The sequence below is a fragment of the Silene latifolia genome, chromosome 8 (genome assembly GCF_048544455.1).
Source record: "Silene latifolia isolate original U9 population chromosome 8, ASM4854445v1, whole genome shotgun sequence".
NCBI classification, from domain to species: domain Eukaryota; kingdom Viridiplantae; phylum Streptophyta; class Magnoliopsida; order Caryophyllales; family Caryophyllaceae; genus Silene; species Silene latifolia.
Window position 1 is genome coordinate 26,671,789 of NC_133533.1, and position 18,166 is coordinate 26,689,954.

The 18,166-nt window shown below is 37.6% G+C and overlaps 1 protein-coding gene across 1 annotated transcript; it reads right to left on the minus strand.

The window, feature by feature from the left end:
• Nucleotides 1–1,699: 1,699 nt before the first annotated feature.
• On the minus strand, nt 1,700–7,599 carry LOC141596624 (uncharacterized). Its single transcript, XM_074416827.1, has 5 exons — nt 6,760–7,599; nt 3,712–5,896; nt 3,062–3,122; nt 2,747–2,970; nt 1,700–2,113 (listed from the first exon to the last, which is right to left on the minus strand). The coding sequence occupies exons 1-5, from the start codon at nt 6,875–6,877 to the stop codon at nt 2,059–2,061; spliced, it is 2,643 nt and encodes an 880-aa protein (XP_074272928.1). The 5' UTR covers nt 6,878–7,599; the 3' UTR covers nt 1,700–2,058.
• Nucleotides 7,600–18,166: the final 10,567 nt, after the last annotated feature.

Genomic DNA, 18,166 nt, shown 5'->3' on the forward strand with positions numbered 1-18,166 from the left:
AAATCAAAAGCTTATACCATGATAAAGCGTCTTGCTTGTAACGGGCTAATCACGTCACAAGCTGAAGACCTCTCACAAAAAGAGAGAGGGGACAAGGTGGGGCACCCCCATGTGCTTCCCCACTCACCTCTCATGGGTATTTTGTGAGAGAAAACGGTATCCGTCACAAGCTTGTGACGGATATCGCCGTCTTCAATGAGATTTTGTGATACTATGATAGGACGAAATACTAAGCACTGTGTGATGGACCCATGTTGTATTGCATGCCGTATGGTAGCGAGCACATTAAAGTTTTGGAATGAGACTTAAGAGGAAGACAAATAAAGAAATCTGACGAAGGTAGCTGATGGTCAACTATATAACTACAGTTCTAGGACCACCATGCATCCGTAAAGGAATAGCTTTTCAGTGATGCACTAAGTGCTACTGTATAGTCTGTACTTTGTTCTGAATCATATGATATACAGTACTCATATTGCTTTGCTAAGACCATCCCCAAGCAAAAGGTCGACTTAATCGGGTCAATTAGAATTTTACTCTTAATCACTCCTTATTAACTTGACCCATGTTTACTCTCCCAAGCAAAAGGTCACGACCTGGGTCAATTAATCCAATCATTTTCCACTTTCTAACATTTCCGATCATTTTCTACACTCTACCCCACTAAAACCTCTCTTACTTTTTTCAATTATTATTTACTAACTAATTATACACAAGTTTTTATTGTAATTTTAAAAAAATAAGTACTCCAATATATTAAACATTAATTTAATGACGTACAGTTCGGAAAAAAATTATTAAATAACAAAGTTAAAATTTAATAATCGAAAAGCCGATTTCATTGACAATAAAAAACCGCATATATAATTAAAAAAAGCCGCATACATAATTTGAGCAATTAAAAAAAGCCGCATACATTAAAAAAATCGTATACATAATTAAAAAAACCGCATACATAATTAAAAAAACCGCATACTCTTTGTACTTTTAATGTTAATATATTAGTTTTTTTTTTTTTTTTTGGATTTTAAATATTGTAACCAATTACAATTTGACACATGTAAGGTCAATTGTTGGGTCAATTTGAGCAAGTGAAGGTCACCAATTGACCTCTTCTCACCTTTTCAACCCTTGGGTCATCCTAATTTTTTGCTTAAATATGGATTAAGGTGACCTTTCACCAATTGACCCCCCCAATTGACCTTGCTTGGGGGTGGTCTAAACCAGTTTATGTTTTACTCTGTCACACTATCCATTACATTGATTTCTGACTTGTGCGTGCGTACTATACAACCCCACACTAGATTTCCCTGTTGCAAATCTAACTTAACTAGGTCCCCATCTATCTAAGTAGTACTCAGTACCGACCCAACCTGAACTCAACTGTCTTAAAATGCAAACTTAGGCGTCCTTGATCCATTTGACATGTTTAGTTCAAATCGTCGACTGGACTATTATTGATTGGAGAGTCCGATGGTAGTCTCAAGGGAAACATGATTATTGATTAGGTACTAAAAGGGCTCGGAGAAAGTGAAACAATGCAGTTAAATTATAACGGGATCAAATGTATACAGCCTTTTCTCGGGGTTTGAACCCAGATCATGAGTATTACCACTCATGATTTTACCAGCATCTCCGTCTAATTAGTCATATTGCATGATTCCATCATATCTGAGCTTTGCATAGACAACATTTAACATTGAAAAAAATACTACCGCAAGGAATACATATATATCACCTGGTCTAATTTCATTACACCGACTGAACGAACATTATATCTCTCGGCCATATACAGCATCACTGAGAAGTTCAAGCCAATTGTTAACATAATTAAATAACGAATGTAATTAATTACTACTTTCCATCTTCTAAACAATTACACTACTCTGAACAAATCACATCTAATGATATATATATTCTAGACTACACAAACAAACATAGCGAAAAATCAAACCTCTTGAGTAACACCTTCGATGACACACCGCTACACCAGGATCAGTTATTCAGTTGTCTTTCAGCTTCTCAATGTCGGGCCACGCTCTTGTCGAGAATAAAATCTTAAGCACCAACTTTAGGTGCTCTCATTCCGAACCCATGTTTCACCTTCTCGACCCTGAAAATGGTCAGAAATCATTAATTGTGTTAGATCTAGTATGGGAATTCCAATCTGAGATCAGGGTATACAATATTGGTCAGCTCAGTCTGAGACTCTATAAGGACCGAGTTAGAAAGAGGTTTTAAACGTTACTGCGGCAACATTTTGTTTGGGACAGTATAGGCCACACATATATAGCACAACAATTGATATAAGGCCGCGGAAGTGATTTTGAGATTGTATCAGACTGAGATTTAATACCATGTCTGAAAATACTATAGGATTTATAGATAGCACATAATCCCGGTGACTCGTTGAGGGTTTAGGGTTTAAGTTCCACCTGTTGGCAGGGATGAAACATCTACAGAATCACCAGTTATCAGAGAGACATTGTGGTTATTGCTTCATTTTTTGGTGTAAATGAGCTCGTAAGCGCAATTTTGATGCTGATGTGTATAAAACCCAAGTCATGAGTAGCACTAGTCAAAGAACTACTATTTTTTTTTTATTACTTTGAAAGAACTTCACCTATTAAGCTAGCTGACGTCTCCCATCATTGCGCTTATTACCAAGTCAAAGGATCAAGAAATAATTTGGAAACTTAGTAATTCATCCACTCTTTTGTGAAAGAGAGATAAGATGAAAACTTACGTCGGTGCAAGTTTGCCGAGGCTGTCAAGCTCTTGACCGGTGTCTTCGTCAACAACTCTGCCAGTGATCTCAACGATGTAAGATCTATCCTTGGAAGCAGGAAGTCCTCTACTAGAAAGTAAGTCCAGATCTTTTTGATGAAGTTCCCTCCCATTTACAAACACACCTGTGTTCCCATCAGCACAATGCTCTGGCATCGGATAGTTGAACTCTTCAATGAATGGCTGCAGATTGTTGAAAAAGTTGTAACACTAATGCTACACAAACTGACCTAAAACAGAAAAAAAATTAAAATAAAATAAATAAATAACTTACAGGAACGATGCCCAGACAAGGCCCGCCAACAACACCCCAGAATCCGGCTCTATAATCATACCTGAAGTAGATTTTAAAGAAGCAAATTAGCCACTGTATCTATCTAGTCATGCACATTGTAACAATACAGTCGAAGTTGCAGAAGAAGAGATATTTCGTAGCAGAAATGATACTTTTACTTTACCTTGCTCAGCTACGAATGGAGTAGAACAAAATTAGCTCTCCCCATCAAATACGACAGGTCAAACCTCAAAACACAACAATGCATACAGTAGAAGAGACACCTAAATTTAATTTTTTTTGTTAAAATCTGATGCTCATTTCTATTTATATAATGGGGCTAAAGACTTGCTATTCTTCGGCATGGGAATCCGATGATATAGAGCAAAACTGTTACCTAAACTCCTTGTGCTTCTTGGATTGTGACGCAAATTTCGTTATAAGAAATTGCCTCTCAATTGGTCCAAAACATCAGCTTTTAAAATTTCACTATACTTATTTTAGCTCCAGAGGTACACCAGAGACTATAAATGGGACGTAGGGAGTATAGTCCAAAACCAAATACGCATTCAGGCAGTTATAACAGCCTAATCTTATATGTACAATATGGCATAAATTATCTTGGCAAATTTTTCACAGTAAGTACTTACCAGTATTGACCAGGGTACACAGGACCAGCCAGCTTTTCTGCCTTCTTGACCAATCTATCTGGTATGAGATGCCCATTAACGGTAACATTCTTTTTCGCACTATCAATAGTTGAGTTGGATCGGAAGCTCTTCTTTAGAATTCCAGCCAAGAACGAATCCCCCTTTTTACCTTTCGGCTGATCATCTTCTCGGGATTTAACAGATGTATCGTTAGTTACCCGGGTATTAGCATACTCATTAGGTGATATTTCCAACTCAGTTGCCATTGATTCCTTCAGAGAGTTCTGCCGCAATGTGCTCTTGTTTGTCATAACCCTCTCTTGATCAGATCGACTACTCAAGTTTCCCTTCCCACATCTGTTTACAGCACGGTACTTAGATGTGTAATCAAAAGGGTCTTGGGGAGGTGATCCCAAGGGAGGAGGTGAAGTAACAACATTTTCAGGTGGATCAGCTGTAAAGGCAACTTCTTGTCTAGTTGCCAAGTCATCAGATAGACGGTCATCCTCGGAAGTAGTAGCAGAAACTGACTGAAGGTTGTGCATTTCTTCAGACTTGCTGGAGCTTACACCGTGGCAAGTAGATGAAGAAATGGGATCTCTATCCATAGCTTGGAAATCATAAACTGAGTTAGCATAATCTTCGGAGCAATAACTACCATTATCCCGCTTCAAATATCCATGACCCGCCTCATTACCACTATCCAAAGCTTCAGTATTAGTTTGCTTAGCAGATGTGTCAATGGAAGCAAATTTTTCATCCACAATAGCAAAAGAAAGTACGGCAGAGCATGCGGCACAAGACATTTGCCAGTCACCCGTCTTGCTAAACACCTTTTTGGGTAATTTTAACAACTCAAAGCAATTCCGGCATGTAACAAACGGGGCCCCACCAGCTACAGGGTAGTAACGACGCCCGTTAGATAGGACAAGCCTTTGAGGGCGAGCACAAGTATTTCTTTCAAGTTTAAGGTCACTGGGCCACCTTCCGTAGGTCTTCGGTTCACAAGAGCCCAAAGGCGGTATATTGGAAAGCCTAGAACTGTAGCCGCGCGAACCAAAACCACCATGGGGTTCATGATGGCAGGGCACCGGCTTGTTAGGAACGTGAGGAAACCTTCTGTTGCCAAAGGCGGATGGCGGGGCTTGTGTTGGATGTTGCTGATGTCGAACATAACATCTATTACAAGAGCAAGAAAGGTGACCGACTGTATCATATGGGTGTGACTCAACATGGTCTAGCTCAGGACTCATATACTGATGGTGACTAGGTATTCTTTGTGGAGGTCTCATGAACATTTGAGACTCAAATGGGTCTTCATATCTAGGAACATTACTCCGGCTATGAATGGAGTTGTGGTAACCATGAGTAGCCATATCATACCTATTGGGAAGTGCATACGGATCATGATAATGGTCCATGTAAGGTACCCCGTTAGCAACATGCTTATTAGAAGCAGAAAACTGTCTTGAAACCCCGCGAAATGCGGATGGATGATCACGAAAACAATCCTCCTCCTCATAAGGTTCAAGAGGAGCCATCCGGTGTTCTATTGGAACCTTTTCACGGAACTTGTCATTCCCATTCTGAACCCTACTCAATTGATCCCTCAATTCCTCCACTTTCCTCAACAGCTCCTCTCGACCAGGATCCACGTCTTCAACCCTAGTACCCCTAACAGCTTCTCTTTTATAATTAGAATCTAGAGAATATTTGGACGGACCTTCACCAAGATAATTTGAACTCGAAGACCTCATCTCATCGAAGTAGCCCCGTCTATTCCTCCCAAACCGCTCTTCCTCCCTAATATCACTCAAATTACGTTCAAAAGCCCGTCCCACTTTCCTCAACCCATGGCCATTAACAGCACGACTTTCCAACTTATTAGCCATAGTGTCCAAATTCTCTTCACCAAGTTCACTTTTACCAAAACTCACATCCCTAACCTCGACCTCCGGCTTCAAAACTTCTTTATTAGAATCATTCCCAAAATTTACAGCCGTAGATTCGCTTAAAACACCCTCACTATCACTAACCCTAGCTTCCCCATTCTCAACTACAGAAACTTCCCTCTTTCCCTCTAAATCCTCTGACGAATTATCAGATTTTTCAGCAACAACTCCAACCTTCTCCTCATCAGACTTCTCTAACCCTTTACCACCTTCCAAATTTCCCTTCTTTTTTGCTGTAAATTCACACCAAACCAATACAAGACAAACAAAAAATTCAATTAACAGCACGCTCAAATCATACAAAATACCATTATAGCTAACAACCCAAGACATTAAACAAATTTTAATCTCATCAACAATTTACAAATTTAAAACTACCCATCTAAGATATAAGAATATCAAATCTCTACAACATAATTACTGAGAAAAATATTCCTCGGTCTCAATCATTTATTTCACTTCGAATACCCCTCACGAAGAATAAAAAATTCAATTATCAGCACTCCCAAATCATGCAATTATTATAGCTAACAAGTAATAACCCAAGACACTAAATACAATTTATCTCATCAACAATTACAACTATCCATCTAAGAAATAAAAAGATCAAATCTTTACATCATAATTAATGAAAAAAATACTCCTTCCGTCTCAATCATTTATTTCACCTCGATTAAAATACCCCTCACGAAAAATTCAATTATCAGCACACCCAAATCATGCAATTATAGCTAACAAGTAACTATCCAAGACACTAAACAACATTTATATCATCTAAGAAATAAAAAGATCAAATCTTTACATCATAATTACTGAAAAAAGTACTCCCTCCGTCCCAATCATTTATTAAACTTCAATTAAAATACCTCCAAGTTAGTCATGTGTAAGGCGGGTTTACTCCAAGATCAAGACATAACCATGTAGTGGGTAAAAATAGCTATTACAGCAATCCGCTTTACAATAAACTTGTGTTAGGCTGCCTTACACAATTATTTTGAAAAACCCGTCACAAATACGGAGTAATAAAAAAGGTAAACAAATGATTGAGACGAGAGACGGGGGAGCGCAAAATTAACAGAAATAAATAAAAAAATACCTCTAAGAACAGCTCCACATCCACCACACTGATAAACAGAATAATCAGGAAGTTCAGGAAGAAGATTTTCACACTTTGGGCAACGTACCAACCTCACTTTATTAGAGATTTCTGCCATTTTTAAACCTTCAAAAAATATTGTTTAATTACATTTAATTAAGGAATAACATCAATGATCTAGAAAAAACTGCATTACAGTGTGAAAAACACGAGAAAAAACAAAGATTTGAATAATTTATAAGATTATTTTAATGGGATCTGTAGGAGAGGAAAATGTGAAGAAGAAATTGACCCAAAAAGCAATAAATATGGCTCCGAATTAAAGGAGAGTTTTCAAAGAGAAGGGAAGTGTAAATATGAGGAGTACTGTAGTGGGTTTTACTGAAACCCAGAACTGAAAGTTACATATGCAAAATTACAAATTGTTGTGTTTTTTACTCTGTGGAGTAACTGAATTTTGTATACTACTGCCTAAAATATTGAAGCTAGTTGAAATGGAAAAAAAATTGGGAAAGGTTAAAAACTAAAAATGGAGAATGGGGACCCTTTTTGACAATTTATTGGTCGTCAGTTGCTCTCAAAGTCTCGTATAAGACCATGACATGGCTTACGTTATTATAATCGTAACATTAAAATAGGTGCTCTGTATATAAGATGACACAAATTTTCATTTGTGATGCGTGATATCTCGCAACCGATTAGATAATGTTACCAGTGAATGTGGTTAACGGTTGTGAGATGTTAGAAACTCCTTTTCATCATGAGCAAAAATAGCTTGTATACTCCTCGTATGCGAAACAATTATTTTTATTTTAAATTAATTCATACTATGTAAAATAATGTTAATAAAATAAATTTGTGTAATCCCGGATATGTTCTAGGTATTTAATATCAAAGGTAAATTAGTAGCATTTTTTAAATTATTTTTATCGTGTCAATACCATATTTCTTTAGTCCTGGGAATCTGAGATATTTTTAATTAGTAAGTTATTTTATATATCCGTGATTTTGAGTTATTGGAACTTCTTTCATAACAACGTCTTGAAGTATTTAGTCCCATTTTTTTTGGATTAAAACAGTTGAAACTGAACTGAACTAAATTAGTGATCTAAATTAAAATGAACTGAAGTCATTATTAGTATAAAAAATAAATCTTAACTTTTTCTACAATCCATTTAATTCATGAATTATTTTCATGTTTAAAGGAAAAAAATGGGAAGAAATAGGTTGGGATTCCTTTGCCATTTTGGTGGCCTATCACATCAGCATTAAAGTGTAGCTGAAGAATAGTTTTTTGCTGTTTTTGAGACAAAAAGTAAAAAAAGAAAAAGAAGAATAGAAATTGCAGCAAGTGGGATGAGATAAAAGTATAAAACGTCATCGTTTTGTATGATTAAAGGTTTAAAATTAAAATTGAAGGACAATGTTTTACTTTTCTTTATCTTTAGTTACTTTTCCCCCCTCTTTATTCGATGCTTAATAGTGACTAGACTTGTAAAGGAAAAGAGGGGTTTTGGCCCTTGTACAAAACTGAGGAATGTTGAAAGTAAACTATGAATGAGTCTATGATAGGTCATTCTCTAAACAAGTCCTTGGAAAATTATAAAGATGATTAGCATTTTGGATGGATTGATTTACCTTTCATGACCACCTTAACTACGAATTAGTATTATGTTTGTTGAAAAACCAACTTAACTAAAATACTTACATGAGGGATAGAGATATTTAAACTCGCGACCTTTTGATTACACTGATTCTAATACTACATACTACATGATGCATGGTTTTTGTTATGACGGAGAGGATAATTTAGATTACCTCCCGTTGTGTATGCATTAACTTCCCCAAACCGAGTGAGACACTATTGCTAATGTCAAAGGATGGGTATAGTTCATGCACACACTATGCTATGCATGAAACTAGATTGTCATTTTGAATTTTACAAATGGGAACAATAAATAACACCTCAATGGTACCGAGGTGTGAGTCCTTTGATGTTGCTAGGACTAAACCAACAAATGATCAAGATGAAATAAAGTACAAAGAAACAAGATACAAAGTTCTTTTCATGAAAAATAAAGATAAAGAGGAGAGATGAGAAAACTTCACTTGAACTAAGGTGGATGCCTTTTGCCCGCTCCACCTAGCTATGAAGTAGTCTCCTAGATATCGGCATCATCTCCTTCAATATCGGTATCCCAAATATCCTTTGAAGCATCACTTAAACTTGGATCCATGAATTCATCTTCACTCTCAAGCTTCACCGTATCACCTCCACAAGAATCCCCACTCTCTTCCCCTTTGCGACCGTTACATATACTTAAAGTAGTGATTTTGAGGATGTGAAGGTCATTTTGATGGGGTCGAGGTCGTCACTCATCCAATCAAACACATTTATAATACTCAACAAACAACTAGTTAGCGGTAAGTCGAGGTCGATCCATGGGACGGTGTGCTTTGGGTTCTAAGTCTATCTATATCAATTTATGCTAGTGTCACAATTTGGTTGGATTTGTAGTTGTTTCTAAACTAATGTAAGCAATAAAGCATAACAAGCAATGAAACAAATGATGTAAACAAATGATTAAAAGTGCTAGGATATCATGGGGTCATGGGGGATTCATGGTGTTGATCATACAAACATGTTTACAAGGTTGCAAGCAATTAATGTTGTGGAGGAACCGAGTTGGGTTATGTCTTACGGTTCTTAGGAAGAGTTGGGTCCCGGAGACGAATCGATTAGATTGTACAACACCTACAAGTCGACTTACTTTCCTCCTAATCAACTTCTATGCATGGTTTAACAAGACTCGAGTTGGTTTATATCTTACAAGTCAAGTTGAGTAGATAAGAGATGGTAAAAATGCAAGGATTCATAGGCTTAGCATTTCATCAAACATAACATGTGCATAAAGTTGACATCACAACAAGCAAGCAATTTGATTATGAAAACATATTAGATTAAGCATGAATCAATCCCATGTTGGATTCCCTTAATTACCCACTAATCCTAGCTAAGTAACTACTCACTCATCATCATGGGAGACATGTCATTAATGGTGTCAATCATCACAACAAGTATAAACATGATAATAGAATGAAGAAATGAACAATAAAGATTAAAGAGTAAAGTAATTATACCAAACTTGAGGTGATCCAAATAATAAAGCAAAGAATAATAGAAGAAACTTGATTGATTGATGGAAGGTTGTCAATCTCCCAATAATAACCCAATAATCTTCAATTACCCAATAATAAACTTGAATAATAAACTTGAACAATAATTAAGGAGAGATTAATGTGTAATTTGTGGAAAGATTAAAGAGTAATCTATTCTAATCTACTCCTAATCTAATCTAAAGAAGGATTTTCTACCCAAAAACAACATGCTTGATTAATTACAAAGATGGGGTATTTATAGTGGAAATTAGGTGGGATGCATTAGGGTTAACTAAGGGCTAAACTAGTAATTACACTTTTTAAGTTGAGCAAGGAGACTCCGGTATTTTCTGAGAGAAGGGCTTCTCTTTTCGTAGCTTGAAGAAGATAATCCGTGCTGTGAAGAAATCCGGGCGGAATAAGGTCGGGACGGACGGATTCTGGGAGAGGAAGACGAGCGGATTCGCTAGAATCCGGGCGGATTCTGGTAGGGCAATCCGAGCGGATTGTAGGGAATCCGGGCGGATTCTCTTCCAGCGAAATTTCTTGTTTTTCCCGGCCCGGAAGACGGGCGGATTGGGACAATCCGGCGGATTGTAGCAAGGGAACCCGAGCGGATTTGGAGCAAGACGCTCGGATTGTAGCAAGGGAGGAATCCGCTCGTCCCGAGCGAAATATGGGCGTCCTGGGCTTCAACCCGAGCGGGTTGAATTTGACCCGAGCGGGTTGAGCTGTATCTTGAGCTCGAATTGTAAAACGGACGTTATTTCCTCATCCGGACTCCTATTGGAGTGATTCAAAAGCCTAGATCACTTGATTTTTCGATGCCGTTCCATCTAGCATATTTTCAGAGCCAAAGGAGCAACCCTTGGTTCGGTTTTTGAGCGATTTCTTCTTATAATGTCTTCCCTCTCGTCATTCTTACTTTTAACCCTTTGATCCTTCTACATACACTTTATTCCTACATCTTTGGTCATCATTCTTGCCTCCTCTTCATACTAGTCCATCTAATATCATCAAATGGCTTCCAAATATGCACAAAAGACGGGAATTTCCGCCTTATTATCTTCTTTTCTACAAAACATATGAAATGCGGTAGAAAAGCAAATAGGAAGGTTTTGACGGATAAAATGGCCATAGAATGTTATAATAGTATGAAAAATAGGCTCAATTAGGGGACTAAATGTGCGCTAATTATGGTCACATCAAATATCCCCAAACCGAACCTTTACTCGTCCCGAGTAAAGAGGTGACTAAAACTAGACCTTTATTTAAACTAACCTAATAACATAGCCGATATGAGACAATTAGCGGGTCTCACTCCGCCCCTTCAACTCACAACAAGACAACCATGAGGTAGGATGCCTTCTTGCAAGGCAAGGTGGGGCTTGCCAAAATGGCGACACATCCAAGCATTAAAGCACACAAAATCAAGTAATGGATGCATCTACAAAAGAATAGCCACTTTCCTCATCTAAGTGGCGGAAATTATCTACAAGGGAAGCAATTCAAGGGTACACAATCCTTCATAGATGCAATTTGTTCAAACTACTAAGCCTAGAAGGATACCAATAAATCACTTCCAAAATGTGTCAAGCTAGGGTACCTTTGTCCTCAATCGTTAAATGCTTTTGTCAAGAGTAGACTCCCTATGGCGTTAGAAACACTGGAGGATCGCGGAATTCCCCCTCTTGCCTAGACAAGAAGAAGGGTCGTCCCCTCTCTACCATGCACAAAAATGGATATGATGGATAAAGGGATCAATAGATATTTGAGTTTCACTTTGGGAGTTTGCTTTTGTTTTTTCCCCCAATTTCATGTGGCATTTGACATTTGAGAACACTTTCTTGCCATTTCTTTTTGATTTTTGGCATTTCAATACTTGACAACTTTTTGCATTTCTTTTTTGAATATTTTCAAAGTCACCCCAATTAGTAACGAGGGTGCCTTGTATTTGAAGCTTAGGAGTCTATTTTTTTTTTTGCTCCTCTTTTCTTTTGATGCATTTTTGCCAACTTTCTTTCACTTTTCATTTCATTGAACTCAAATTGATTTCTTTTTGTGCCCATTCCCTTTTGTTGACAAAATGTGGTAGAACATGGATGATGGATGTATGGGTGCATGGTTTCAAGGGTCATCTTGGAATAAACGGTAGCCAAGGAGTTATCACACCACAAGGTACTCTTGACTAGGCCTTAATCCATGGGTCAAAGGATACTAGCATGACACATCCTAGGGTGTTTTACAAGTATTCTAACAAGCAAAGTCTTAAGAACAAAAAGCATCTACTAGGGCCTATATACACTTGTCAAGCTTCCCAAGTAGACGGTTTCGCAAAATTTTTCTAACATGCAACTACATGCCATGATGCAACTAATATAAACATCCTAATGCATATGATTCTACCAACTAATATGACATTTAATCTAAATGCAATCCTAAGTTCACATTGTTATACCGCATCAATCAAAATAAAGCCACATAGTCATTAACATAAACAGGAAAAAGGAGATTGGAAAGATCATACCATGCGGTCTTCAATATCCTCATGTCTCGGATGTGGCGTAGTCAATCAATGTGAACAAGGATGAACAAACACAATATATACAAACAATATATACAAGACTACACTACAAAGGAAATGAACATGTTTTTGGATTTTTCAATTTTTCAAATTTTTATGGTTTTGTTTTTATGAAATTAAAAGACATATTTTTGTGATTTTTCGAAATTTTTAAATTTTTATGCATTTTTGGAATATAAATTTCCATCCCCCACTTTATTTTGGACATTGTCCTCAATGTACATGTAGGAGTAGGAATGAAAAAAGAAAAACATGTTTTTGGATTTTTAAAGTTTTATGGAAATTGAAGTGCAAATGCAATGATATGATATGAATGAATGCATACTCTAACTAAATGCAATTCTATATGACATATATAACAAATGAATGCAATCTAAACTATAGTATATGATGCATGATTTAAACTTTGGTCACTTATGATCAAACCTCCCCAAACCGATTTAAACACTATTTCTAGTGTAGAAATGAATAGGTTTGGCCATTAGTGATTATGCATGAATTCTAGTCTATATGCAATTATCTACATGAATCATGTGAGATAAATTACAATGCAAACTATACTATATGAACTAACTAATGTAAATGCAATATGAAATATAATACAAATGCAAGCAAAAGCTACACTAAATGCAATGTAAATATAAAAGAGAGAGGGAGAGATGGGTATCATACAAGTGGAAGTGGTGAAGTAGGCCTCTTTCACTCGTCATCCTCATTTTGGTCATAGCCATAACCATGAGAGCTTCCGGCTTGATCATATCCGGGTGCTTGGCCCCAATATCCTCCTTGGTCAAAACCTCCCTCTTGACTCGAGTACCCTCCTCCTTGGCTAGAATGCCCTCCATCGCCGCGATTCCAAGCTTGGTCCCCATAATTTGGGAACAAGAGTTCCGGTTGTGCCCAAGAGGGCTTAGGACCATTGGGGTCAATATACCCTTGTTGAGCCATGTTATAGTATTGGGGGTAGAGGGCTAGGTAGTTGTCTTCCCTCCCTTTATGCACCCCAAGGTCCACTCTATTCATGAGTGCCATCAAATCATTAATACCCGGGGTATTGGGGATTGCCGGCCGAAATGGGGTATATGGAGTGGGGTAAGGTGGGATAGGGACGTAGGAAGGTGGGCGCATTTGTATACCCGGCCCTCCACGAGGTGGTTGACGGCGTGGCTCCTCCCTTTGAGGGGGATTCTCAAGAATTTGGATATCAAGGAGGTAGCTTGGTGGAGGAGAGTATGGACTCAATCTTGGGTCAATGCCCGGTATCTTCCATCCTTCAAGGATCATCGAAGTGCAACCCTTGGTGTACCATTCCACACTCTCATCTTGAGTGTAGTTGCACCATCGGTGACTATAGAAGATGGTGTGCTCATCAATCAAAGTCCTCCCTTCAAGAGGAATATAGGTTCCTCGGGCATTGAACCCGGGACAAAGGTGTTTAGCCAAAATTGTAATTAGACCTCCCATCACGAAGGTTTTAAGTTGAGATGTCCCTTGAGCAAAGTCATGAAACCTAGTGAGTATCTCAAGTGGCGTATTGAAATTATAACGCCTCACCGCACGAACATTCAAGTAAGACTCAAGAAAAGTTAAGTCGATGAGAGTACACCGATCTTGCTCGTACCTCCCATTGATGCATCCGGCTACAAAGCGTTCGGTGAATCGAATCACCGGATGTTGGATAGCAAATGTATAGCAACGCTTTATATGGGTAAAGTCCCTCCTGAGGAGATAGCTTTTCAAAGAAAGTCCACATTAAAATTATCGGGCTTTTCGGTATAGTCGGTGGGTACTTCAAGACCGAAAACATAGGCAAATTCCTCAAGAGAAAGAACATGGTCTCGGTTGCATAACCTAAACTCCATGCCTATATTGTTGCGGGCATCCGCCATAATGTGAAGGCTACTCAAGAACTCAAGGGTGAGACTAAGGTAAGTCTCTTCATGGGCATGGAAAAAGTTCCCAATGCCAAGGCCATTAAAGAACATTTCGGTAGGGTACCTTATCTTAAGGATTTCCAACACCCTAGTGTCAACAAATTGAGTAGGCTCGTATTTCTTACCTAGAAGCTCGACGAATTTTTCGCGGTGGTCGTCGGAGAGAAAGATCACTTCTTGGAAGTTGTTGAGTTGTTCAATACCTCCCCTCATTATCACATCTCGTGGTGTTGAAGAGGTTGATCCCTTGCGCTTCTTCCCGATTGATTCAATCAATTTCTTGGCCTTTCCCTTGGAGCTCATGTTGGTGATGGGAGTGTTTTTGAGGATGTGAAGGTGATTTTGAGGATTGAAGAGAGTGGTTTGGATGAGTATTATGGGTCGTTTGGTTCACTACTTAGGAATGGAATGGATTGGAATGAGAAACCATAGGAGTATGGGGTTCCAATTCCATACTTTCCAAAACATGTTTGGTTCATTAGAAAAATAAACATGAAGGAATGGAGTTTGAATCCATGAGAAGGAGGTGGGTATGGGATTCCAAGGGGTTGGGGTGGAATGAGAATCCATCAGGATTCTAACTCCATTCCAAAACACCCCAACCAAACACTAGAATTACTAAAATCCATTCCATTCCATTCCAAACCTCCCAACCAAACACCCCCTTAGGGTGTGTTTGGATAGCAAAAGTGGAGGGAAAGGGAGGGGAGGGAGAAGGAGGGAAGAGAAAGGGATGGAAGGGAAGGGGAGGGAGAATGGAGGAGGTCATTTTCCCTCCAAATCTTGCCTTTGTTGGAGAGGAAATAATTTGGCTTGGAGGGGGGAAGTGGAGGGATTCATTTTCCCTCCCCTCAAAATCCCTCCACCTCCATTTTGCTAACCAAACAAAGGATTTATCATCCCTTCCTTTCCCTCCCCTCTCTTTCCCTCCAAATCCTCCTATCCAAACAGACCCTTAAAGAATCAACTCAATTAAAAGCTTAAACTGATCGTTCGTTGAAGGTTCGACACTTCGGCGAGCACCGCTGCCCAGGAATAATTTTATTCTCTAACAATATTTGTTTAAGGGTGTGTTTGGATTGAGTGATTTGAAGGGAAAAGAAAGGGAGGGAGAGTAGGGGATTTAAAATCCTTTAATTGGATAACAAATGAGGGTGGAGAGAAATGGAGGGCAAGAGATTTGGAGGGATTCAATTTCTCTCCTCCAAACCTAATTAAAATCTCTCCATAATAGACAAGATTTGGAGGGAAATTGTATCCAAACATCCACACTCCATTCTCCTCTCCCCTTCCCTTCTCTCCCTTTCCCTTCTCTCCTTCCCCCTCCCCTCCCTTTCCCTCCACTTTTGCTATCCAAACACACTCTAAAATAATGATTTTTGATTAGTGTTGAATAGTATGGTGTTGTTACAAACAGGTATGTAATGAATGGCGAGATTAAGAGGAATAGTAGAAATGTAGGATGCTCCCTCTCTAAATAGTGAGAATTTTGAAGCTTCTAATTATTTTTTTTTTTTCAAAATTATCTTATTATTTTACTCATTTACCCCTTTATTTGTATACTCATTACTCCCCAGTCCCCATCTATCAATCCTAATTCCTTTTCTATATGTGATGGTTGTGGGAGCGAGTTAAATGTGCTAGTGTTGATATCACAAATTTAGTTATAAATCATTCGAAGTAATTTTATGTTCCGATATACACTAAACTTTGATACTCATTTACCCCTTTACTTGTATACTCATTACTCCCCAACTTTTGCTTTAACACATTTACTGATGCACACATTTTGCAACGTTAATATCTTTAGTTATACATTATTAAAAATTATAAAAATTTGATATTTAGGTTTGTTATTTTGGACTGAATCTGATCTGATCCGAACTGAACTGAACTTATAGGATCTGAACTGAACCGAACTTATTGGATCTGAAGTCTGAACTAAACTTATAAGATCTGAACTGAACTGAACTTATAGGATCTGAACTAAACTGAATTTATAGGATCTGAACTAAACTGAATTTATAGGATCTGAACTAAATTGAACTTATAGGATCTGAAGTGAACTTAAATTAAGTAATGTATATGATCTTAACTGAGCTTATAGAATCTGAACTGAAATTATAGGATCTGAACTGAACTGAAATTATAAGATCTGAACTGAACTTATAGGATCTGAACTGAAATGAACTTAAATTAAGTGACTTTAAGTCCAAAAGAAATAGCATTCATGGCGATAAATCAAACAAGATCTCACATGACTATATTTTGTCTTATACGAGAATAATATCAAAGATTTTCTACGACCATGAATAGTGTCAAAAAACAAGTGTTACATTTGATTTGGATGGGAGGGAGTATATTGTTAGATAATGATGATCTAAATCGTATTCGTGAATAGAAGATTAAATTTAGCAAGTTGGACCCTAATAATTTTTTTATATATATATTTTTTCTTTAAGCGGTTTGGATTTCATTTTGGAAGGATCTAATTCAAGTAATTAAGGGTTGTGGCATGTGGTTTAGTGAGGATTTTCTGTCCCATTTGGTTTCTTATTCTGTGTGCCACTTCATATACATTTTGACACATCAACAGTTTAACATGTGTTATATTTTTTATATTTGTAACAACTAACAAGTGATGTGTCAATATACTATTGGAGTGGCACACAGAATGTGACACAAAAGTGAGACAGATAATCCTTACTGTCTGCAGCGGGATCACCAACAACAAAATCAAATATTTTTTTCCCGGAAAACACAAATTCTTATTAAAGACGTCAATACACCTAAATTTTACGTAGTTTCTCAGATAAAAATTGACAACTACTTTTTCCATTACAATCATTTATTTACTCGTGTCTAGTAAATGACTTATATACATTTTATTGTTTTAACACAAATTCTCATTATAGACGGACACTATCCGTCTATATCTATAAACGGATAATGTCCCTCTTACAAATGAAAGTAGGTAGTGCAAGTGGGTGGGAAATAAATACCATCACTTGCCCTTCCACTTTAATTTTGTGAGAGGCCCACTATTCGTCTATAGTTATAGACAGTATCTGCCTATAATTAGATGGACTGTTGTTTTAATATGCAATGGAAAATAATACGGGATACTCCATATCAAAATAGAATTAATATAATACCGTCATAAAATAATTTGAATAGGAACGTAGACTAGACTTATAGCCTGGTTAGGGCGTAGAGTCAAGGAGAGTGTCCTCTGAAGAGTCAAGATTCAAGGTGCAACACACCGAAGGTGATTGAGTGCTACTGCTGTGCTGAGTGCAGACCCCGCCACTATGCAACTACTAATTTACTAGTCACCAGCCACCACCATTCTTTTGACTTCCTGCTCAATACTTTTACAAAATTAAATCTAGGTCTCACTGGATTTATAAATTATTTCCAACCCATATTCCTTGGTTTACATTTAAGCCAAATTAATAGTCATTTGCTACGTAGCAAAGAGACAACGTAGTGAGTTACTATTACGAAGGTGCGTGATGACTGATTAGACAAGTAAGCTTTTTAGCAGTAGTGTTTTTAGTAAAATAGTCTTACCCATTGTATATTTGTATGTTTGCTTCAAAACATTGTCTTGTCTTTTCCATTTAGCTCCTAGCTAACAAAGACCAATTATTTCATGAAGTACAATTATATATTTGCTTAGCACATTTATATTTTTCAGAAACTGTAATCATTACAAGTTTGGTGGCTG